Genomic DNA, 23,772 nt, shown 5'->3' on the forward strand with positions numbered 1-23,772 from the left:
GACAGGGGTGAGCCACTGAGCCTGGCCCATTATTTTATTTTTTATTTTTACTTTATTTCTGAGATGGAGTTTCACTCTGCTACCCAAGCTGGAGTATAGTGAGCGATCTCAGCTCACTGCAACCACTGCCTCCTGGGTTCAAGCGATTCTCCTGCCTCAGCCTCCAGAGTAGCTGGAATTAAAGGTGCGCATCAGCAGGCCTGGCTAACTTTTGTATTGTTAGCAGAGATGGGGGTTTCACCATGTTGGCCAGGCTGATCTTGAACTCCTGACCTCAGGTGATCCGCCTGCTGTGGCCTCCCAAAGTGCTGGGATTACAGGTGTGAGCCACCATGCCTTGCCAGGACATTATTTTAGACAGAGTCAAAACTCCAAGTAGTACAAAGTCAGCTCAATTTTGACAAATTTGTAAGACTAGATAAATATGTTCAGAGGTTTTGAGGTCATATCCCACTCTCTCCTTTCATTACAAATCTCAGATTCCTAGTCCCTTTTATTTAAACCAGACTAGCAAAACAGAACTTTATAACATAGAGTGGTATACTTGAGGGCATAGCAAACACCTATGTTATTGCTTTGTGGTTACGCAGATCACTACATTTCTTCCTCCAATAACAGAATATTCTATTCTCCAACTTGTAACCATGCAACATTCACTGAGAACTTTTTTTTTTTTCTGAGACAGGGTCTCTGTCACCCAGGCTCAAGCAATTCTCCTGCCGCAGCCTCCTGAGTAGCTTGGATTAGACGTGTGTAACCACTACCTGGCTAAGTTTTGTACTTTTAATAGAGGCAGGCTTTCACCGTGTTGGCCTGGCAGGTCTCATCCTGACCTCGAATGATCTACCTGCCTCAGCCTCCCAAAATGCCGGGATTGTATTTTGGTGAGCCACCGTGCCTGGCCACTGAGAATTCTCTTAAGAGCTACCTGGGACTGCCATTCCTTCCCTCCTCTGAAGCATATAACTAATAGTGACTATAATGCAGTAAAGGGTAGATAAAACTTTTAGAGTAAACTGCACAGCTGCCGCTAGAGGGCAAACAAGGTTAGTTTTAATCTACTGCTTCCCTATTCAGCTGACTCAGCTAATAATTCTTCAGTCTGACTACCAAGTCCAAAACAAGCCTAGATTTGCTTCCTGTCATGAGGAGTCATAGGTTTATAGATGACTACTGTGGTTGGATTTGAATACAATCTTTCCCTGGGATTAGAAAAATTCAGGTCTAGAGACTGTCAAAGATGGTGCTCTATTTCAATCAAACACTTGGCTCTGTAGGACTATCCAAGCCAAGAAAATGAGGTAAGTTGAATTATGACAGAAATCTTTATTAAAATGTGTCTTTCAGTAATATGCTTAGCATTCAATATACACACATACATATGTACACTCTTTGACACACCTCACAGATTGCCGTCATCAGTTTAACCAATAAATTAAAACTAAAAAGAGGGAGGGGAGAGGGGGACTAACGGCAAACTTTTCATGTTTTATCTGGTAAGAAGCTGTGAATTTCTCAGAATTTCCCTGGAGAAAACCGGTGACCAGAGAATCTCTGAAATAAAATACATAAATCCCTACCCCTTGCAAAAAAAAAAAAAAAAAAAAAAATCAAAAAGATGCAGTAGCAAGTGTGCTTCTCAGAACAGGAGCATTCATTCCATTTCATACTCTGGCTTCTGTACCTTCTGGTTTCAAGACAGTCTGTCCCTCAGCTAGGGCAGAGAGGTTCATATGGGCACTTGGGCTCGGTACCCCTTGGGCTCTGGGGGTCGAGGGGCAGGCTGCGGTATGGGAGCGGGGGGAGCCACACTCATCTGAGGTGATGTCTGGAACATCATCTGACTGTGTATCAGAGCTCTCTAGGTCACTGCGGATGCTTTCAGGCTGGGCCAGGCTGATGTCCCAAGGTTTGCTGGCCAGGCAGTCTTTCTGTTCACAGCTTTGGTGTCTGCAGGGGGGATCTTCTTCACTGCCTCCACCACCAGTACCTTCTTCTTCATTCTCTGCCATCTGAGCATGAACATGGAGTGAGTCCTCCGTGCTGCTTCCACTCACCAGCTGATAGTGGCTTGGTTTGGCTTCAATGTCCACTTGGATTTCCATATTGTTGCATTCTCTGTGGAGACAAAATCCACTTTGCTGAGTCATGCATGGGTCATGCTAAACCTGTTGGTAAAAGCAGTTTGTGGGTTCAGGATTAGGAATTTCAAAAAGATAGATAAACAGTGAACTGAGCTCACATTTTACAAAAATAAAATTTTAATTTAACACTCAAATGAGATGGAGACTGGATGCGATGGCTCATGCCTATAACCCCAGTACTTTGGGAGGTCGAGGTGGGAGGATCCCTTGAGCCCAGGAGTTTGAGACCAGCCTGGGCAACAAAGTGAGATCCTGTTTCTAAAATAAAAAAATTAACTGAGCATGGATGCACATGCCTGTACTTCCAGCTACTCGGGAAGCTGAGATGGGAAGACTGCTTGAGCCCAGGAGTTCAAGGCTGCAGTGAGTTATGATTGTGTCACTGCACTCCAGCCTGGTTGACAGAGCAACACCCTGTCTCTAAAAAATAAAAATAAAAATAAATGAGATGGAGAAGAGTAATTAGATCCTTTTTGCTGATTTAACTACATATGTACACACACATATACCTCAGCCAATCTCTTTAAACATATAGAAAGAGCTTCCAAAATCCAACTAAGGGTCAGAGCCCCACACTAGCTTACTCAAAATATAAAAGTAAAAGCGTTTTACTACTATACCACAAGTAGAAGAAGCCAGAATACCTACAGTGGGAGTACCACCATCACACCATCCCAGATATACTAGTTTCTCAAAATGAAAGAGAAAGAGACTATGAGAACCCTATCAAACAAAGGGCAAACAGAAAACCTAGACTCACAGACATCAATGAACACCAATCTAGCTCTTTAAATTCCATGCTATTATACACTGTTGTAATAGCCAAGAAAGACTAAAAGAAAAAAAAAAGAGAAAAAAATGAAAAAAATATCTAAAAGGAAGAAAGAAAAGACATCTCTAAAAATCAAGTGCTAACAAGAAGAATCAAGAGATGTCAAACACTCTAGTACCAAGAACTTGCTCAAATGAATTCACAGGTTACACTATATATCCCACAAAGTAGTACATAGAGCCCTACCATGAGGCACTCAACTTCTGAAGACCTAGTACCCAACCAAAAAATGCAACCTCTCCTGGACATCTGACTGTTCACATACCTGTCCTGTGGGTTGTAGGAACTGATTATGGAACCGGCCATAGCACGAGTGCTTGCGTTGTCACTAATTGCACCAAGACTGGCTGTGTCTTTGGGGAAAATTTCCTTTTGGACATCGGCTTGAACTTCTAACCTGTGTAAAGAGGGGACGTTCAAGTTAATATGAGACCTGGGTATTCCATGACAGTCTACTTCCTGGCACACATCTCGTCCATTATTCTCTTGCAAATTGCGGTTATCTGTCTGATCTTCTCCAATTGTCAAACAGCGCAAATAGATGCTCAGACATTTTTTCTCTTAAACATCTATTGAAATCATCCCCTCCTTTCTATCCCCATAGCTACTGCTTAACTTCAGGTTCTCATCATCTCCTGCCTGAATGACTACATTGGGCTCCCTCTCCAGTAGCCCTTAAGTCCAAGTCAAACAACCTCTAGTACAGTGCCAGTGTGAACAAAGACCCAATCACTTTAATAATTCTCTAACTCTTGGCTCCCTACTGCCAACAGGCATTTAAGGTTTTCCTGATCTGCCAGGAGACTCTGTCCAGTTCCATCACTCACTATAGATCTGAAATCATAGTCACTCTGAATTTTTTTCTTTAAATACCTATACATTTTATACTTCCATGACTTTGTACATGCTATTCTGTCTCTCTAGAAATTGTCTACCAAAATTACACTCAGTCCTTAACAACAAAGGAAATATCACTTCCCCTCATTATCCCAGCAAACCATTCATTTCTTGCTAAGTGCTCCCACAGCACCTGCCTACTTACTCGCCCAGGCTGGAGTGCAGTGGCACAATCTCAACCTCTGCCCCTTAGGTTCAGGCGATTGTCCTGCTTCAGCCTCCCAAGTAGCTGGGATTACAGGTGCCCACCACCACACCCAGGTAATTTTTGTATTTTTAGTAGAGACAGGGTTTCATCATGTTGGCCAGGCTGGTCTCAAACTCCTGTCCTCAGGTGATCTGCCTGCCTCTGCCTCTGAGGTTGGGATTACAGGCAGGAGCCATCACTCGGGCCCTGCCTACTTATTTTATCAATTTATGCATCTCTCACTCCTCTGTTAACTCCACAAAAGAAGAGACCACAACTCATTCACACTTTACCTTCCCTGCCTGGCACCTAATAGGAAATCAAACATTTAACAATCAAATTACCTCCAGGGCATCATGAGACTGAAGGACATAAATGAGCCAACCTCTTCCCTCCTCTTGGAGCAGGAAACTTTCCAAATGGTGTCTCAGAGCTCATAACTATTTCCTTCCTTGGCTTCAACATCACTTTGTTGCACACTTAAGTATTTCCTCTTAATGGGTTTCACAGTCAAACCCATCTGACTCATTCACTTCCTATAAAAGAAAGGCTTACACAGAACTAGAACAGCTGGACTGGCTAAGCTGCAGTTTCAGCAAGTCAGTCTCCAATTATGTCTGTCTGCTTATTTACAGGGGTGTTGGTTTTAAGAAAGCACAGCAGTGAATATGCCAGCATGTGGGGGCGGGATCCCCTGACAAGACACAACCAGAGTCATGAGATGCGCAGACAGGTCAATAGCAGCCTGCAGCTGCACATTCAAGCAGCCTCCATCCTACTGCCTGAGCCTTTGCTCAGGTGCCCTTCAAAAATGTGCCAAGGCCCAGGGAAATGAGGGAGTTCAATGGAAAGTGCATAGTGTCAGAGACCTGAGTTCTAGTTTCAGGTCTGCCAAAGAATCACTCTGAGTTGGAAGAGTCTTTCAGAAAGGCCACCTGCTTAGGTGGATGCTGGGTCATGCAATGGCTGTGCTAGAATCACCCAGCGAGTTTTTCAAAACACAAACCACCCCCTAGGTTCCACTCCGGGAAATTTTAAGTTATTCATTCTGGGATAGGGCCCTGAAATCTATTTTTAAGAGGCTCCCAGGTGACTGACAGGCACTCAGGTGTGAGTTTCAGTCCACCTGCCATCTGTTGCTTGAATCCTTCTAATAGCCAAATGGCCATCTGGTCTCACTGTAAACATTTCCAGGGATAGGCAGCTCAGTATCTACTAAGGTATCCTTTTTCCTCTTTGGGCTTCCCTGCCGCTTTTCCCTATATTCTTTATACTGAACCAAAATTAGTTTCCCTGTAGCTTCTGCCAAGTCATCTTAATCTACCTCTTGGTATGAGGCATAAAAGTCTAATCCTTTTCAGTTGATGGTCCTTCAGACAACTGAAGGCAACCATCTCCCTTACTTTCCTATCCTGCTTTGTTCCACCTTTACCTCTCGGTAGGCCTTTCTTCTCCAGTGCGTTCAACTAACTGCTTCTCAGGCAACATGGGATGCTCCTCTGAAAATATATGCTCTGGTCTGCCTAACTAGTGAAATGACCAAGCAAGTCACAATCTTTTTAGTTACAAAGTTTTACTTATTTTCAACACAAGTACATAGAACTGATTTTCCTTATCTATCAAATGGAAATAGAAAGGTAATAAGGATCGCAATATCAACAAACCAGCTAGGGGCAATTGCTCATACCTATAATCCCAGCACCCCGGGAGGCCGAGTTGGGAGGATGGCTTGAGGCCAGGAGTTCAAGACCAGCCTGGGCAACAGAGCAAGACCCCATCTCTATAAAAAATTAGAAAAGTTAGCTGGGTGTAGTGTGTGCACTTGTAGTCCCAGCTACTCAGGAGGCTGAGGTGATAGGACTGCTTGAGCCCAGGAGGTTGAGGCTGCAGGTGGCCATGATTGTGCCACTGCACTCCAGCTTGGATAACAGAGTAAAAAAAAAAAAAACAAAAAACCGCCCCCAAAGCCCAACATCAATAAGCCATGGTACAGTATAAATGCTACTGAAAGCCAATGACAAGCCTAATGGAGAACATAGCTTTAGAATTTCTATAAAAATGCCTGCTCTCCCTTCCTGAAGCAGGCAGCCTCAGGTAGTCAAGGGAGAATCTGAAGTCAGGATTATTCTTTACATAGAGGCAGCGATGGTGCAGTGGAAAGAACACTGAATTTTGCATAACTGATGTAACCTTTTTTCTAAGCTTTTTTCCTATTTGTAAAAGTAAAACAAACAAAAACAGCAACAATTAAATCAAAGAAAGATGATATATGTCACAAGCCTGGCACAGAGAAATGGCTCAATGTGTTACTTCTTATAATTCTAACCATTTCTGTCAGAAATTATCTATTTGTTTACCTGCTGTATTTTCCCTTGCCACTGGAGAGAATGCCGCCACTCAGTGTGCCCCCTGAGAGGGCTGCAAAGCTGGCTGTTTCGCTGTAAGGACCTTGCATAACACTCAGTCCATCTGTAGGGCTTCCACTAGTGCTCAATACACTAGTCAGGCCTTCGATGCTGCTTTCCCCAATGCTGGGATTCTTGAGGGCTCGCCAGGCATCTGCCACTGGGGACAGAACCAAACATCTCAATTCAAGACAGCAGAGTATCAAAACAGTCAGTAGGGCATTTTCCTGCAATGACTCTTCAGGATACTAATGTATTCACTTAATGAACAGGTACCGTGTGCAGTCACCACATATCAGGTATTTTAACATTCTGTTCACATTTAATCCTCCAAATAAGTAATTAATACTTATTTGAGTATTAAATTTGAAGCATTAATAGCCTCAATTTTAGATGAGAAAACTGGAATTTAAAACTAAATGACTTGTCTAAGGTCCTCTGATTCCAAGTCCACTATTCTTTCCAATACACTGTTGCTTCCATGTAACCAAACATGATTTTAAAAAAATATGTTTAGGTCACATGCTAATTTTTTTTTTTTGAAATGTAGTTTCGCTCTTGTTGCCCAGGCTGGAGTGCAATGGCATGATCTCAGCTCACCGCAACCTCTGCCTCCCAGGTTCAAGCAATTCTTCTGTCTCAGCCTCCAGAGTAGCTCAGATCACAGGCATGTGCCAACATGCCCAGCTAATTTTCTATTTTTAGTAGAGACAGGGTTTCTCCATGTTGGTCAGGCTGGTCTCGAACTCCTGACCTCAGGTGATCTGCCCACCTCGGCCTCCCAAAGTGCTGGGACTATAGGCATGAACCACCACACCCAGTCATGTGTTGATTTTAAATAGGAAGCTTCTGGTAGAAAGCTAGAAAATCTTTTGGGGATCTCTGTGCCCTATGTTAGTTACTATGGTAAAAGAGAAACCACATTAAAGTAGAAGTCAGAAGACTTGCTTTAGCCTCAGCTCTGTGAGGCTCTTAACAGATAGTGAGACAAAAGCTTACAGAAATTCCCATTTAAAATTGTTCACAGTTACAGAGTGAACTCCTTGTTTTACTCTTTCCCCTCTTTTTTTACTACTGTACTTGACTGGTCAAAAAAAAAAAAGAAAGAAAGAAAGAAAGAAATTCCCATTTAAATGGGGAATACGGATGAAGGAGCCCCATCCTCCTTCATCAGGGAGCTGTTTGTTGTAAAAAGCAAGTGAGATAACTGTGTAAAATACTCTGGAAATAATGAAGTACTGTGTAGATATAAAGACTTTACTATAATCACCACTACTACCAGCATACTTGGAGTTACTTGGAATCCTACTAGTTTGTACCTGCCACACAGAGGAAAGTACCAGGGGAATTAACCTAATAACTTTAGAACAAAGAAATGAAAAGCTAAAAATACTTTACTCCTTACAAAGCTCATTATCCAAAGTAATCCAATGACAATCTCCCTATAAAATGTGCTGAATTTTACTGATTTTTATCTTGTGTATCATAAGTTCAAATGGAAATAACCACCCTGCTTTTTACCTGTGATTGGACCATCATCTTCATCAAATTCAATTTTCACTCCTTTTCCGTTGGCTGTGCTAACTCCACAGCCACCTCCACGACAAAGAGAAATGGGCACAACCCCATAAACATATGCCAGCATAATGGGGACACCAATACCTGGGGGAAGAGAAGGAAACATGTCAGTGGGCCATTAGGTTGCAAGTGCCCTGAATTCTTCCCAGCCTTGGCATGGACAAATCACTTTATAAATACAGACGGACAGAAAAATGGCTATCCCAAAAAGGCTGCTTGATGTAACAGAATGATGACCAGACTAGAAATCAAAGGTCTGGATTAGATTCTTGGCTCCATTTACTAGCTGTACAACCTTGGACCTATCTTCCCAGGGTTATCAATAATCAAATGAGAATGTAAGTACTGGGCCTTCCACAGTAAATATATGTTGCTTTCATTTTCTCCTCTTCTAATCACTGCTGAAATGCTAACCCAATTGAGCCAATCAGAAATCAAATATTAAATAAGTGACTACTGTCTGGAGTTTAGGATCTCCACAGGATGCTAATTCCAACATCGTATCGCTGTGTGAAGTAGAATGGCTTAGCTGTTAAGAGCACAGGATCTGAAGGCAGATTGCCTTGACTCATGTCCCAGCTAAGTGACCTTGGGAAAATTACTGCACCTTTCTATTAAAATTGTCCTTCCTTTTGTGAAGGATTGTGAGGATTAAATATATGCAAAAGTCTCAGAACCACTCCTGGCACATGAAGAGCCATATTAAGTGTCAGTTACACTATTATTATTCTAAAACAAACTCTTATGCCTCCCAAAATAATGTGAGGCATTAAACAAACCTTTTGTAATTACATTACAAAAGTAATTTTGTTTTGTGAATTTCATGGCAAGTAGAGGAGAAGGAAGATGAAAGGTGAAAACTAGGGCTTAAAATAAGTTTCTTTAATTCAGCCTTTTCTATGTGCCAAATGGAGTTCTAGGCACTAACTTAAGAACAAAAGATCACACACTCTAATATAATTTGGCGTGGCTGAAAAACTAAAAAATAATCATAATCATGGTACCTAACGGAGTTAACTATCAAGGTAGATTGGCATTAAATGCAGGCGTCTTTGAGAAACATCTGGCCATCTGGCTAAACTGCTATCATCAGAAAGCTGAGAGAGAAGAGGTGTGGTCCTGAGTGGCTTACCAACACTAACTGCAGCAATAACTGGGGATGCAATGACCGACAGAGTCACTCCTCCTGTGATAGCCAAATTTCTCTTGTGTTTGGAGGTTTTCCTTCCCTCATACCTGCTATGAATCTAAGAATAAAAAAAGAAAATCCAGGTTAGCAGGTTAGGACATCAATCTTTTGCCAGAGGAAAAAAGGACAGGTGAATATTCACTTGTAAGTTACCTATATTAAAATATATCCTCCACCCCAAATAGGCATTTTTCACAACCTAACTCAGACCTGGAAAATATAAACTAATACAGACAAAGTTAATCCAAAAAGAGACAAAATAACTCAGGGGAATGAAATAAGCGTTTTACCTTCTTCTTTTTTTTTTTTTTTTTTTGGAGTCTGTCACGCAGGCTGGAGTGCAGTGGTGCGATCTTTGCTCACTGCAACCTCTGTCTCCTTGGGTTCAAGCAATCCTCTCACTTCAGCCTTCCTAGTAGCTGGGACTACAGGCACACACTACCATACCCAGCTAATTTTTCTATTTTTTTTGGTAGAGACGGGTTTTTTGCCTTGTTGCCCAGGCTGGTCTCAAACTCCTGGGTTCAACTGATCTACCCGCCTTGGCCTCCCAAAGTGCTAGGCCACATATTACAGATGTGAGCCACCATGCCCAGCCCAGAATTCTACCTTTAAGTCCCTGAGACAAGCCAGGCCCAGGATGTTAATAAGAACTTTCAGATCTCATGGGGGTTTATGAAAATCCATTTAAGAAATTAAGGTTATTTTTATCTAAGAACCAGTTGGTTTTCAGGCAGCTCTGAAATGTAGCTCCTTCCCACTTCTCTCAAACCTTTACCAACAAACCTATGAAACAAGCACAGAAACCAACATGTCTTTCTTACCTTCCTTCCAACATAAACAGGAATGCCGATGACCATGGCAGGAATGGCAATGCCAGCAATGAGAGAAATCCCCACTGGAGCACCAATCAACGTGCCCAGTTGCCAAAGAATTTTCTTCTTACGGCTCCATGGCTTTTTGCCCCAGAATGTACAGCCAGAGGGGCTGCAGGGGAAACAGACTGAAGTTAATGTCAACATTACAAATTCAGCTATTGTTATCAGAGGGCTTGATAACAGCAACAGCCTTCTTTTCAACAAGAGTGATTAACAGAATAGGTTAGAAGAAATGAATATATTACACAAGGGAGAGCAAAGGACAAGGCCAGACTATTAGAGCTCTGCACTCTTTAACTTTTTTGGTTGTTGTTATAAAGACAGGCTTCCAGACTTGAGACTCCTTTTCTATTCTTCTCTGCTGAATTCTATCTTCCCGAACCTACCAAAACTTATCTAGCTTCCATGAGTGACAATACTTGGGATTCTGTATAGTCTCATGCACTTGCCATCCCATCCAGACACACTGCACCATGCAGCTAACGTAGTTTTCTGATTTGTGTAGTTTTCTTAGCATATGTCCTACCACACCTAATAGATACTGCAAACCATGTTTCTGGGAAAGGATATAAAAATATCTCATCATACCCTTTGTATCAGCTTGGTATTCTGAGTTTGGCTACTTTTATAATCAGTCCTTCTGAGCCCAACCATTTTTGCCCATTCTCTTTGTGCTGTCTTCTCTACTAGATGGGATAAGCAATTTTGAAAATAGGGATCATGGCCAGATGTGGTGGCTCACGCCTGTAATCTCAGCACTTTGGGAGGCTGAGGTGGGCGGATCACAGGGTCAAGAGAGGGAGACCATCCTGGCCGACATGTGAAACCCCATCTCTAAAAATATAAAAATTAGCTGGGTGTGGTAGGCCACAAGTAGTCCCAGCTACTCGGGAGGCTGAGGTAAGAGAATTGCTTCAACCCAGATGGCAGAGGTTGCAGTGAACCGAGATCATGCCACTGCACTCCAGCCTGACAACAAAGTGAGACTCTGTCTCAAAAAAAAAAAAAAAAAAAAAAAGAAAATAGGGATCATATCTTATTCACCTCTATGTCCCCAATGACTAGTACATATAAGCACTCAAATGTTTGACAAATTGGAAATGAAGGTGTTGTTTCATTTACACAATGAGCGCTTGTAAATAATAACATTTTGTTTGTAAATACCAACTCCTCCAGAACAATATTTTAATATTTGTTCAATGAGTCTGGGCACAGTGGCTCATGCCTGTAATCCTTTGGGAGGCCGAGGTGGGTGGATCACCTGAGGTTAGGAGTTCGAGACCAGCCTGGCCAACATGGTGAAACCCTGTCTCTACTAAAAATATAAAAATACAAAAATTAGCCAGTGTGGTGGCGGGCACCTGTAATCTCAGCTACTCAGGAGGCTGAGGCAGGAGAATCACTTGAACTCAGGAGGTGATAGCTGCAGTGAGCTGAGATTGAGCCACTGCACTCCAGCCTGGGCAACAGAGCAAAACTCTTGTCTTAAAAAAAAAAAATCACTCAATGAATTCCTTGAAAATTCACTAAATGCAAAAAGCTATAAAAAGGTCACAACTCTGCTGGGCGCGGTGGCTCATGCCTGTAATCCCAGCACTTTGGGAGGCCGAGGTGGGTGGATCACAAGGTCAAGAGATCGAGACCATCCTGGTCAACATGGTGAAACCCCGTCTCTACTAAAAATACAAAAAAAATTAGCTGGGCGTGGTGGCGCGTGCCTGTAATCCCAGCTACTCAGGAGGCTGAGGCAGAAGAATTGCCTGAACCCAGGAGGCAGAGGTTACAGTGAGCCAAGATTGCGCCATTGCACTCCAGCCTGGGTAACAAGAGCGAAACTCCGTCTCAAAAAAAAAAAAAAAAAGGTCACAACTCTAGCCTCAAGATACTTACAATTTAGTAAGATAAGACATGTGCGTGAAGCATATGTTGTACCCGAGCGAGTCAAGGAGTGCGCCACGCTCTGAGAATGAATTATGAGTCCTTTATTAAGCCAGCGACTGAGAGTGGCTAACGCCCAAAATTCTCTCAGCCCCAAAGAAAAAGTTAGGTGGTCTTTTATATACTAGTTTTAACAGGAAGGGGGGGACCTAGCTGAAACAAAGTTTTCACAAAGGCAGAGCAAGCAAAAAGTTAAAAAGAAAAACTGATATATAAGAAAACAGTGCCAGGTGTGAGGAGTACAGCTGTCATGAAAGACATAAACTTATAGATAAGGCAGGCTCTAGGCACTCACTGCAGCTGCATATCCAGGCTCTGCTGATACCACTTTACTCGGCCTCTTATCAACAAAGGCATTTCTGGGTGCCCAGAGTCAGTCTGACCTTGTTTTACTATAGTTATATACTAATGGGGAGAAGGTTACAAAAATGAAGAAGCCAAGATGAAGTCTGCTCAGCTTAAAAAAGGCTAACATAAAGCCTGAACAGCTTTTAGTCAGGGAAAAGGAGAGTTAGTTTTAGCTGGCAAAAAGCAGGGTATCACACATAAAGTACTGATAATACTTATGACAAAAGATAAAAGAAAGTCAAAGAATGAGGGAGAAAAAGGAGAGGCATCATGGATGAAATGGCATTTAAGTGGTTCTTAAAGGATAAGAACTGCACAAGTTGAGATAAAAGGAGGATACTGGAAGGTGGGCAGAAAGCATTCTAGGCAAAGGAAAGAACATGAACACGTATAGAGGCAAGACAGCAAAAAGGGAAGAGCAAGTCCAGACTACCTAGAATATGGCATGTATAAAAGCAAAGAAAGAGGCTGAGCATGGTGGCTCACACTTATAATTCCAGCACTTTGGGAGGCTGAGGCGGGTGGATCACCTGAGGTCAGGAGTTGAAGACCAGCCTGGCCAACATGAAACCCCATCTCTACTAAAAATACAAAAATTAGCCAGGCATGGTGGTGGGCGCTTGTAATCCCAGCTATTTGGGAGGCTGGGGCAGGAAAATTGCTTGAACCTGGGAGGCAGAGGTAGCAGTGAGCCAAGATCACACCACTACACTCCAGCCTGGGTATAACCAGAGGGATTCTCCAACTAATAAAAAAAAAAAGCAAAGCAAAGAAAGGTAGAAAGATCTAGAATAGCAGCTGGTGTAAATATAAGAGAAAACTGTCAGAAGAACTTTTCACAGCTTCCTTAATCTGTAACGAGAGGCTGGGCGCGGTGGCTCACGCCTATAATCCCAGCACTTTGGGAGGCCGAGGCAGGTGGATCACGAGGTCCAAGAGATCGAGACCATCCTGGTCAACAAGGTGAAACCCTGTCTCTACTAAAAATACAAAAATTAGCTGGGCATGGTGGTGCGCGCCTGTAGTCCCAGCTACTTGGAAAGCTGAGGCAGGAGAATTGCTTGAATCCAGGAGGCGGAGGTTGCAGTGAGCCAAGATCGTGCCATTGTACTCCAGTCTGGGTAACAACAGCGAAACTCCGTCTCAAAAAAAAAAATCTGTAACGAGAGAATGGCTGAGTCTCTTTGAAATCCTTTTCCCTAAATCAGTAAGAAAATAAGACTACTAAAGCAACAGATGCATTTCCCATCTTACCTGAGGTAATGCAAGTCTGAGATCTCTTTCATACAAAGCCAGCAGAATTCGCAGCCACACACTGCACAAGTCATGTGATTACAGCTTCCATCATTCATCTTGATAATGTAAGCACTGCATCGTGGGCATGGCTTGATGTCATCTGCTATGAGCCAGGGAGGAAGAATGGGTAGTAAAACATCCCCAGTTAAACCCAGTTTGATTTAATTATTCCAAGGAGTATATGTAAGAAATGAGGCAGCAGTCAAGAACTCTTCACTGAACACTCCAAACTGTACAACCCACTTTACTGGAAAACTGGCTATGTCTAGACCTCAGGAATTTTCATAAAATGAATCCTGTCTCATATTGAGCTGCCTATCCCAACAACTGGCATCTTACACAGCACTTAAACCAACTCTAGCAAGGAGACTTCCTTAGGAAGAAAGATGTTTCCAAGAAAAATAAATTTCTACCAGTTAATAGGCTGGCAGATTTTTAAAAGAAGAATCCTAATAGCCTGCAGCCTAGAATTAGCTTTACTATTTTTTTTTTTTTGGATACTGAGTCTTGCTCTGTCACCAGGCTGGAGTGCAGTGGCACAATCTCGAGTCACTGCAACCTCCACCTCCTGGATTCAAGCGATTATTCTGCCTCAGCCTCCTGAGTAGCTGGGACTATAGGCGCGTGCCACCATGTCAGCTAATTTTTTGTATTTTTAGTAGAGACCCCGTTTTACTGTGTTAGCCAGGATGGTTGTGATGTCCTGACCTTGTGATCCAACTGCCTCGGCCTCCCAAAGTGCTAGGATTATAGGCATGAGCCACCGGGCACAGCCAGCTTTACATTTTGAAAGACTTAATTTTGGAAAATTTATTTTTCAGATTCAACACGTATCAGTGATTTGCCGTTAACATAGCCCACAATCCCTTCCCATAATACTTTCAAATTCAAAACCTAAAAACAACTAGGTATACTATGTAGCATATACTTGATAATCTTCACAGCAAGCTATGAACTATCCTAAAAAAATGACAATTTAGGAAATTATGCTGTGTCAGGAAAAAGTAAATGGCAAAAATCTTTCCTACCAGCCTCTCCCAAATGACATCAGTAAAATAAAGTACAAAGTAATAAATCCACTGACATTTTAAAATAGGTTTACTCTGACTTGTCAAGGTTGGAGCCGAACGTGTGACATTCCTCCTTTCAAAGTTAATCATTAATCTATACTAATATTGTTTCCTTTTATTCCATCTGTACTCTACTTCCAAAGGCAGTGATGCACTTACAGCTTGAAGGCAAACAGTATAGGTTTAATACTAATTAAATGTCTTTCTGTTCACAATCAAAGTTTTGAAAAAGCCCTTGGCAAAACAAAACGAACTAATTGCTCTCCAATCTGAGACATATTACTAAGAAAGTAGGAACTACACAATTCAATTTTGTTGCATTTCAATTTTATATGGGTTGGATAACCTACTCTATCTCTATTATAATATTGAAAGTATTACCAAATGATATTTTCTGCTTTCTGATCCTTTGGAGTACTTGGGTTATACAATAAGATAATCTCTTTCAGATTTGGGCTCACATCATGAAATACCAAATAAAGAGACAATTAGATAATGCCAACTTATACCTGGTCCAGATTCTTGCCCATAACTGAGACCTGAAGTGTGTTTGGTCCGAACTCGTAAACTCTGGGCCCTCTGTTGACGGGCCATATCGCATGTTTGATTTGGATGCCATATCTGCTTGCAGTGGTAGCAGAACTCGGTCTGGCAGCCTTCCCTCTCACAAGTTAGCTTCGGGCAGCTGGCACAGCCATAGGCAATAACAGCATAACTAGGTAAGGAAACAGGAAGAGATACCAGTAAGGTAAGAACGATCTAACCAAAACAGAGTATTTATCACTGTTAACACTGGTACTACCCCACTATCACATATGATACAGAGGAAAGAATACACACACATACACATAAGCACATTTGACCAACTGTAAAATATAACCCATGTAAGAAAGTAAATTTCATTTTTTTTCTTTTTTTCAGAGTCTTGCTCTGTCACCCAGGCTGGAGTGCAGTGGCACAATCTCGAGTCACTGCAACCTCCACCTCCTGGGTTTAAGAGATTCTCCTGCCTCAGGCTCCCTAGTAGCTGGGATTACAGGCACAAGCCACCACGTCCTGCTAATGCTTTTGTATTTTAGTAGAGACGGGTTTCACCATGTTGTCCAGGCTGGTCTCAAACTCCTGACTTCAGGTGATCCACCTGCCTCAGCCTCACAAAGTGCTGGGATTACAGGCACAAACCACCATGCCCGGCCGTAAGTTTCGTGAGATTCCAAAAACACAAATCATTTATTTCCTTTAAAACATGGAAGTGGATGAAGAAGAAAAAAATGGAAGTGGAGTATTATATTTATCCTGGATTTCTAGCATTTATTTAGTCATAGCTGAAACTGCTTTAGGAGTAGTTTGTCATAGCAAGTATCATAAATAACAAGGTGCAAAACTATTTCCTTTTGATAGTTTGCTATATGTAGAGAGATTAGTATTTGTTTATATGAAGAAACAGAATATTAGTTAAATAAAGAGCTATCACAAAAACTAAAGCAAGTTTCAAATTTCTTTTTTCTCTTTTTTTTTTTTTTGAGATGGGGTTTCACTCTGTCACCCAGGCTGGAATGAAGTGGTACAATTTTGGCTCACTGCAACTTCTGAATCCCAGGCTCAAGCGATCCTCTTGCCTCAGCCTCCAGAGTAGCTGGGACTACAGGTGTGCACCACCACACTTGGCTAATTTTTGTAATTTGTGTAGAGATGGGGTTTTGCCATTTTGCCCAGGCTGGTCTCAAGCTCCCGGGCTCAAGCAATCAGCCTACCTCAGCCTCCCAAAGCGCTGGAATTACAGGTGAGAGCCACCATGCTACTTTTTCATTCTTAAGTTCCACAGCAAAGCTCGTCTGACCGTAGTCACAAAGACAATAACCCTAAATGGACTTATGATCAGCATCTCCTCTTGAAAGTTCATCTTATCTTTCCATGCTTTTCCTATTCAAATCTATACTTTGAAATGTCTTGATAGGCTCCAGAATACAAGAATACCATGCCTCTATCTTATAAATTAATAGCATTAAGTCCACATCTCCCTTCCTCTCTTCTGACACATTTTTTTTTTTTTTTTTTTTTGAGACAAAGTCTCGCTCTGTCACCCATGATGGAGTGTAGCGGTGTGATCTTGGCTCACTACAATCTCTGCCTCCCGGGTTTGTGATTCTCCTGCCTCAGCCTCCAGAGTAGTTGGGACTATAGGTGCCTGCCATCATGCCTGGCTAATTTTTTTTTTGTATTTTTAGTAGAGATGGGGCTTCACCATGTTGGCAAGGCTGGTCTCGAACTCCTGACCTTTGGTGATTCGCCTGCTTTAGCCTCCCAAAGTGCTGGGATTACAGGCCACTGGGCTCAGCTGTGATACATATTCTTTATGTGAAGATTCAGACTTTATCAGCACTAATGTCAACCATCTCTTGTAGTTCATGTTCATTTACCAAGAATTAGTCTCACACACACAAAAAATCCAATAGATTTATGTAACTATTAGCCTTTCTGATTAATTCCAAATATGTCAATTAAATGCTCAGATTACTCTAACAAGACAATATAATACTTGAATAAAATAAAATTTTAGTCAGGTGAGGTGGCTCATGCCCATAATCTCAGCGCTTTGGGACACTGAGGCATGAATATCGCTCAGGCCAGATTTTGAGGCCAGCCTGGGCAACATAGCAACGAGACCTTTTCTCTTAAAAAAACAAACAAAAGTCCAGGTACAGTGGCTCACGCCTGTAATCTCAGCACTTTGGGGAGGCTGAGGCGGGTGGATCACAAGGGCAGGAGTTCGAGACCAGCTTGGCCAACATAGTGAAACCCTGTCTCTACTAAAAACACAAAAATTAGCTGGACATATTGATGCACGCCTGTAGTCCCAGCTACTTGGGAGGCTTAGGCAGGAGAATCGTTTGAACCCGGGAGGTGGAGGTTGCAGTGAGCGGAGATGGTGCCTACTGCACTCCAGCCTGGGCAACTAGAGCAAAATTCTGCCAAAAAAAAAAAATGGTGGCAGCACATGCCTGCAGTCACAGCTGCTTGGGAGACTGAGATGGAAGGATTGCTTGAGGCCAGGAGGTTGAGGCTCCAGTGAGCTATGTTTGTACCACTGCACTCTAGCCTGGGTGACAGAGCAAGATCCTGTCTGAAAATAAATAAATAAATGGAAACAAATGGAAAATTATGAAAGTTTCATCACATAATTTTTTTTTTTTTTTTAAAGGAGACAAGGTCTTACTCTGTCTCTCAGCTTGTGGACAGTGGTGTGATGATGATAGCTCACTGCTGCAACCTGAAACTCCTGGACGTAAATGATCCCACCTCACTCTCCCAGGTAGCAGTGCATACCACCATGCCCAGTCTACTTTTTCATTTTTATTTTTTGTGTAGAAATGGGGTCAGTCTTGCTTTGTTGCCCAGGCAGGTCTGAAACTCCTGTCTTCAAGCAACCCTCTCACCTTGGCCTCCCAAAGCACTGGGATTACAGATGTGAGCCACCAAGCTTGGTCTATCACACAGTTTTTAAAAAGATCAGTAACTGCAGGTTTCTGTGTTGCCATCTGCATTCTGTCCTCTATTCCACACTCTAACCCAATATTCAAAGATCTCAAATAACTTGTGCAAAACACTCATAACATTTCTGGGATTTATTCTACAGTTTGCTTGTTTATTTGAAGGTATATTCGATGTTAATCATGGCAACTCAAGTTCTAACATTTACCATAGATTCTGCAAATTGATCTGAGACTGATGCTGAAAATATAAATGATAACATAACCCCTATGTTATATAATGCAGCTGTATTAAAACTCTTCTTAGAAATAACAAAGTGAGAATGGGTCAACCTATGAATGTAAATGATTCATATCCTGTAGGAGTTCTGAGCAAATTTACCCCACCTAGCTGCAAAATAACTACTAAAGATAAACAAGTCTCCTCGAGAAACTGATTTACTTCTTATTTTGCATTAAATTGGAAAGTTACTGGATGACCTCAGAGAAGAATTAAGTTAACTTCTAAAGTTAACAAATTAAGTGGACAGCCAATAGGGAGCCCTGAACACTTCATCATCCATTCCTACCTCAAATGGCAAAAGTAGATGTTTATTAACATTCCTCCCAGACCCTACTACTACTTCTTTTTTTTTTTTGAGATGGAGTTTTGCTCTTGTTGCCCAGGCTGGAGTGCAATGGCACGATCTCGGCTCACTGCAACCTCTGCCTCCCAGATTTAGGCGATTCTCCTGCCTCAGCCTCTTAAGTACTGGGCTTAAAGGCACCTGCCATCACGGCCAGCTAATTTTTCTGTATTTTTAGTAGAGAGGGGGTTTCACCATGTTGGCCAGCCTGGTCTTGAACTCCTGGCCTCAAGTGATCCACCTGCCTCCGCCTCCCAAAGTGCTGGGATTACAAGTGTGAGCCACTATGCCGCTGGCCCATTTTTTATTTTTAAAAAAGAAGAGTATTTGATAGGACTGACGATGTCAATTTTGAGTGTGTAATCTGGTGCCCAAGGAAGGAAAATAACCCCCTCAAATACTCATGATTCCACAGCAATCTATTAATTACTATGGCACAGAACTACTTAGGGCATAAGATTTGGCATTCCTGTTTGTGGGTACCTGGTCTGATGAGCTCTTGCCTCTGACTCATGCTTCATGACACGGAGCTATTAAAATCTCCAAACCAGCTGGGCATGGTGGCGCATGCCCGTAATCCCAGCACTTTGGGAGGCTGAGGCAGGTGGATCACCTGAGGTCAGGAGTTCAAGACCAGCATGGCCAACATGGTGAAATCCTGCCTCTACTAAAAATGCAAAAATTAGCCAGGTGTGGTGACGCATGCCTGTAATCCCAGCTACTCGGGAGGCTGAGGCAGGAGAACTGCTTGAACTGGGGAGGCAGAGGTTGCAGTGAGCCAAGATTGTGCCATGGCACTCCAACCTGGACAAGAGACAAACTCTGTCTCAAAAAAAAAAATATATATCCAAACCTTAGCTTCTATTCCACCAAATGGAGGTATAGGTACTTGCCACAATAAAATGTAGCTAAACATGTTCTAAAACTGCATGTGAGATCTTTTCCTGAAAGATGCATGGTATAAAAACATCGCATAGTCTGTCCTACTTCCTGGCCTTTTTTTTTTTTTTTTTAAGACAGAGTTTTGCTCTTGTTACCCAGGCTGGAGTGCAATGGAGCAATCTTGGCTCACCGCAACCTCCGCCTCCTGGGTTCAGGCAATTCTCCTGCCTCAGCCTCCTTAGTAGCTGGGATTACAGGCACATGCCACCATGCCCAGCTAATTTTTTTGTATTTTTAGTAGAGACGGGGTTTCACCATGTTGACCAGGATGGTCTCGATCTCTTGACCTCGTGATCCACCCGCCTTGGCCTCCCAAAGTGCTGGGACTACAGGCTTGAGCCACCGCGCCCGGCCTTCCTGGCCTTTACATATGCTATTCCTTCTACCTAGAAATGTCTTGTCCTTACTTCATGCCCTGACAAGTACCCATTTAAGAACCAACACAAGTGTCATCTTCTCTGTAAAATATACTTAACCTCTCTAGGCAGCTGGTTGCCTAAGTTGTGGGTGTACACAATTATTTTATAACCCTTATCACATTATATTGTAACTGTTTCCATGCTTGCCTCCCAAACCACACTGGACTTAAGGAGACGTAGCATTCACTTTTTTTTTTTTTTTGAGACAGAGTCTCGTTCTGTCACCCAGGCTGAAGTGCAGTGGCATGATATCAGCTCACTGCAACTTCCACCTCCCAGGTTTAAGCAACCCTCTGCCTCAGCCTCCTGAGTAGCTAGGATTACAGGCGTCCGCCACCACGCCTGGCTAATTTTTTAAATTTTTATTTTTTAGTAGAGATGGGGTTTCACCATCTTGGCCAGGCTGGTCTTGAGCTCCTGACCTAGTGATCCACCCGCCTTCCAAAGTGTTGGGATTACAGGCGTGAGCCACTGTGCCCAGCCATATCATCCACTTTTTAATCTCAGTCTAGTATACTGGTTCATGCTCAAAATATCTGTATTGCATGAAGGACAGAGACTCTCTCTTGTTTTGGTTGTCTGACTTTCCCCAGGGCATTCTAGGTCTTCTCCTAGGCTATCACTCTGCTCTAAAGCAGTCTTTGCAATGTATCTATTTATTTATTGGCTTATTATATGCCAGGTACTGTAACCTAATCCTAAAATTTCATATAAACCCATTTTAGCAGTAACCCCCTAAGTTCTGAATAGGGTAATCTTCTTCCCCAATAGTTGGAAAAAACCTCGCCTGGGCACAGTGGATCACACCTGTAATTCCAGCACTTTGGGAGGCTGAGGTGGGTGGATTACTTAAGCTCAGGAGTTAGAGATCAGTCTGCGCAACATGGCAGAAACTCATCCCTACAAAAAAAAAAATACAAAAATTAGCCAGGCATGGTGGTGCATGCATGTAGTCCCAACTACTCAGGAGGCTGAGGTGGGAGGATGGCTTCAGTCCAGGAGGTGGAGGTTGCAGTGAGCTGAGATTGTGCCAGTACACTCCAGCCTGAGTGACAGGGCCAGACTTTGTCCCCCCCAAAAAAAAAAGAAAAGAAAAGAGAAAAACAACCTCATCTTCTTAAGAACCAAATGCCCTGTCCACCTTGTTCCTTCTCTTCCATGTCCCATGCTGATGCATCTCTCCTGCTCTATTAACTTAACCAAGCATTCAGTCTTGCTAATTAGAAGGTAAAAGAAAGGTGCAGAAAATTACATGCTGTGAAGAATACAGACACAGCTGGGTGCAGTGGCTCATGCCTATAATCCCAGCACTTTGTGAGGCAAAGCCGGGAGGATCACTTGAACCCAGGAGTTCAAGACCAGCCAGGGCAACATGGTGAAATCCCATCTCTACAAAAGATACAAAAATTAGGCCAGGCATGGTCTAATTTTATAGACTAAATTTTATAATTTTATAGTCTAAAAATATAAATATATTTATAGATAATTATTCTATAAATGCCTCCCAAAGTGCTGGGATTACAAGCTTGTAAGGCGAGGTGGGTATATCGCCTTAGGTCAGGAGTTCTAGAACAGCGTGGCCAACATGACAAAACCCTGTCTCTATTAAAAATACAAAAAAATTAGCCAGCATGGTGGCACACGTTTGTAGTCTCAGCTACTCCCAGCTATTCAGGAGGCTGAGGCAGGAGAATCACTTGAATCCAGGAGGCAGAGGTTGCTGTGAGCCAAGATTGCGCCACTGCACTCCAGCCTGGGTGACAGAGTGAGACTCTGTCTTCAAATAACAACAAGAACAAAAAATTAGCTAAGTGTGGTGGGGTGCATTGGCATGTGGTGGCACATGCCTGTAGTCCCAGTTAGGAGGCTAAGGTGGGAGGATCACCTGAGCCTGGAAGGTCAAGGTTGCAGTGAGCTGAAATTGCACCCCTGCACTTCAGCACAGGCAACAGAGTTACAGAGTTAGACCCTATCTCAAAAAGTTAAAAAGTAATAAAAAAGAAAGAGAATACAGACCACCCCACTGCTTATGTTCATACAATTTGTACTCATTTTATTAATTTCCTAAATTTTCAGAAACATCATAAAGTGACAAGCTGGACCAAAGCATTACCTAGCTTCAGCCCTGGAAAAAAAGATTTCCATTAGTATAAATTTGATTATGCTCCAACAGACTGTGGTGGTTAAAGAAATGTGTTCCTATATTATAACTGTACTTTCCATCCCCAAGTCATGTAACATAACTAGGTTACCCATTTCCAAATAGACCCCTAGTAGGCATCAGGATGGTAGACATGGGCCAAGCTTACCATCTTCATTTTTCCTGCCCTATTTAAGACCCATCTCTAGGCTAGACAACTCCAAGAGTCTCCTTATCTTGTCTCTCTATTCCCCACTCCACCCAAATTCCATTCTGTAAGATTATCTATCATGAGGTTACTCTTTTGCTTAAAATGCTTCAAAAAAAAAAAAGAGAGAGAGAGAGAAAAAGTGCTTCAATCCAAAACTTACTTGCATGGCTTACACAGGCCTATCAACCTTAATGCAGTCCACCTTTTCAGGTTGATTTCCAGTCACTTCCCAGGGATGGGGTCTTGCTATGTTACCCAGGCTGGTCTCAAACTTCTGGGCTCAACTAATCCTCCCACCGCAGCCTCCTGAGTAGCTGGGACCACAGGTACACACCACCATGCCTGCTCCTCTGTGAAATCTTTCTTGAAACCATCACGCAAAATCTATTGTTCATCTAGGAGCACTTATATTTTCTTTAGTATTCATCACATGACATTTTTGTGTCATGTGATATGTATGTATCAATCATCTGTCTCCTCTACCAGGTAAAACTTCCTATCAAGAAGACCATGTCTAATTTCTTTTTGTAATACCCAGTACTCACCCAGGGTTCAACATTATATCATTCCAAAAGTATCTGTTAAGGCCGGGTGTAGTGGCTCACATCTGTAATCCCAACACTTTGGGAGGCTGAGGCAGGTGGATCACTTGAAGTCAGGAGTTCAAGACCAGCTTGGCCAACATGGTGAAACCCTGTCTCTACTGAAAATACAAAATTAGCCAGGCATTGTGGCACATGCCTATAATCCCAGCTAGTCGGGAGGCTGAGGCAGGAGAATCACTTGAACCCGAGAGGCGGAGGTTGCAGTGAGCTGAGATCATGCCACTGCACTCCAGCCTGGACGACAAGAAAAAAAAAGTGTCTGTTGATTGGAATGATCACCTGTCTATTCTATTCTTGCTTACCCCTCTCACCTCTTTTCTTCCTCTGAGAACTATGCTTCTCATTTTTCTTATCTTTCTCATCAAAAATCACCTATGTACCACACTCTTCTAGGACCTGATTGAAAGACTTTGTACACACAGTTGTAGAAATGTTGGAATATAGATATCCTAGTCTAGAGGTGGGAGGTCTCAATCTATTCAGAGCATAAGGTTTATTGTTAAATAAGGACACTAACCAAAGGCAGGCTAGCATGATAACTATTAAAGGAGTTCAGGGAAAGTTTGAGTTAAGCCT

General features: G+C 42.5%; 1 protein-coding gene across 6 annotated transcripts in view; it reads right to left on the minus strand.

Annotated features, from left to right (window-relative positions):
* Positions 1–1,306: 1,306 nt before the first annotated feature.
* Positions 1,307–23,772, minus strand: part of RNF19B (ring finger protein 19B) — a 28,813-nt gene continuing 6,347 nt past the window's right edge. The window contains exons 2-9 of one of the 6 annotated variants that reach the window (XM_035308630.3): positions 15,272–15,477; positions 13,651–13,792; positions 10,057–10,219; positions 9,176–9,290; positions 7,987–8,127; positions 6,418–6,625; positions 3,242–3,373; positions 1,307–2,118 (exon numbers count right to left, since the gene is read on the minus strand). In XM_035308630.3, coding sequence (XP_035164521.1) covers positions 1,665–2,118; positions 3,242–3,373; positions 6,418–6,625; positions 7,987–8,127; positions 9,176–9,290; positions 10,057–10,219; positions 13,651–13,792; positions 15,272–15,477 — 1,561 coding nt within the window. In that variant the 3' untranslated portion in view covers positions 1,307–1,664. Of the gene's footprint in view, positions 2,169–3,241; positions 3,374–6,417; positions 6,626–7,986; positions 8,128–9,175; positions 9,291–10,056; positions 10,220–13,650; positions 13,796–15,271; positions 15,478–23,772 lie in introns of all 6 variants that reach the window. The other 5 variants (XM_035308634.3, XM_035308629.3, XM_035308632.3 and 2 more) reach the window with 5 other exon arrangements.

Source organism: Callithrix jacchus, chromosome 7, assembly GCF_049354715.1.
Source record: "Callithrix jacchus isolate 240 chromosome 7, calJac240_pri, whole genome shotgun sequence".
Classification (NCBI taxonomy): Eukaryota; Metazoa; Chordata; class Mammalia; order Primates; family Cebidae; genus Callithrix; species Callithrix jacchus.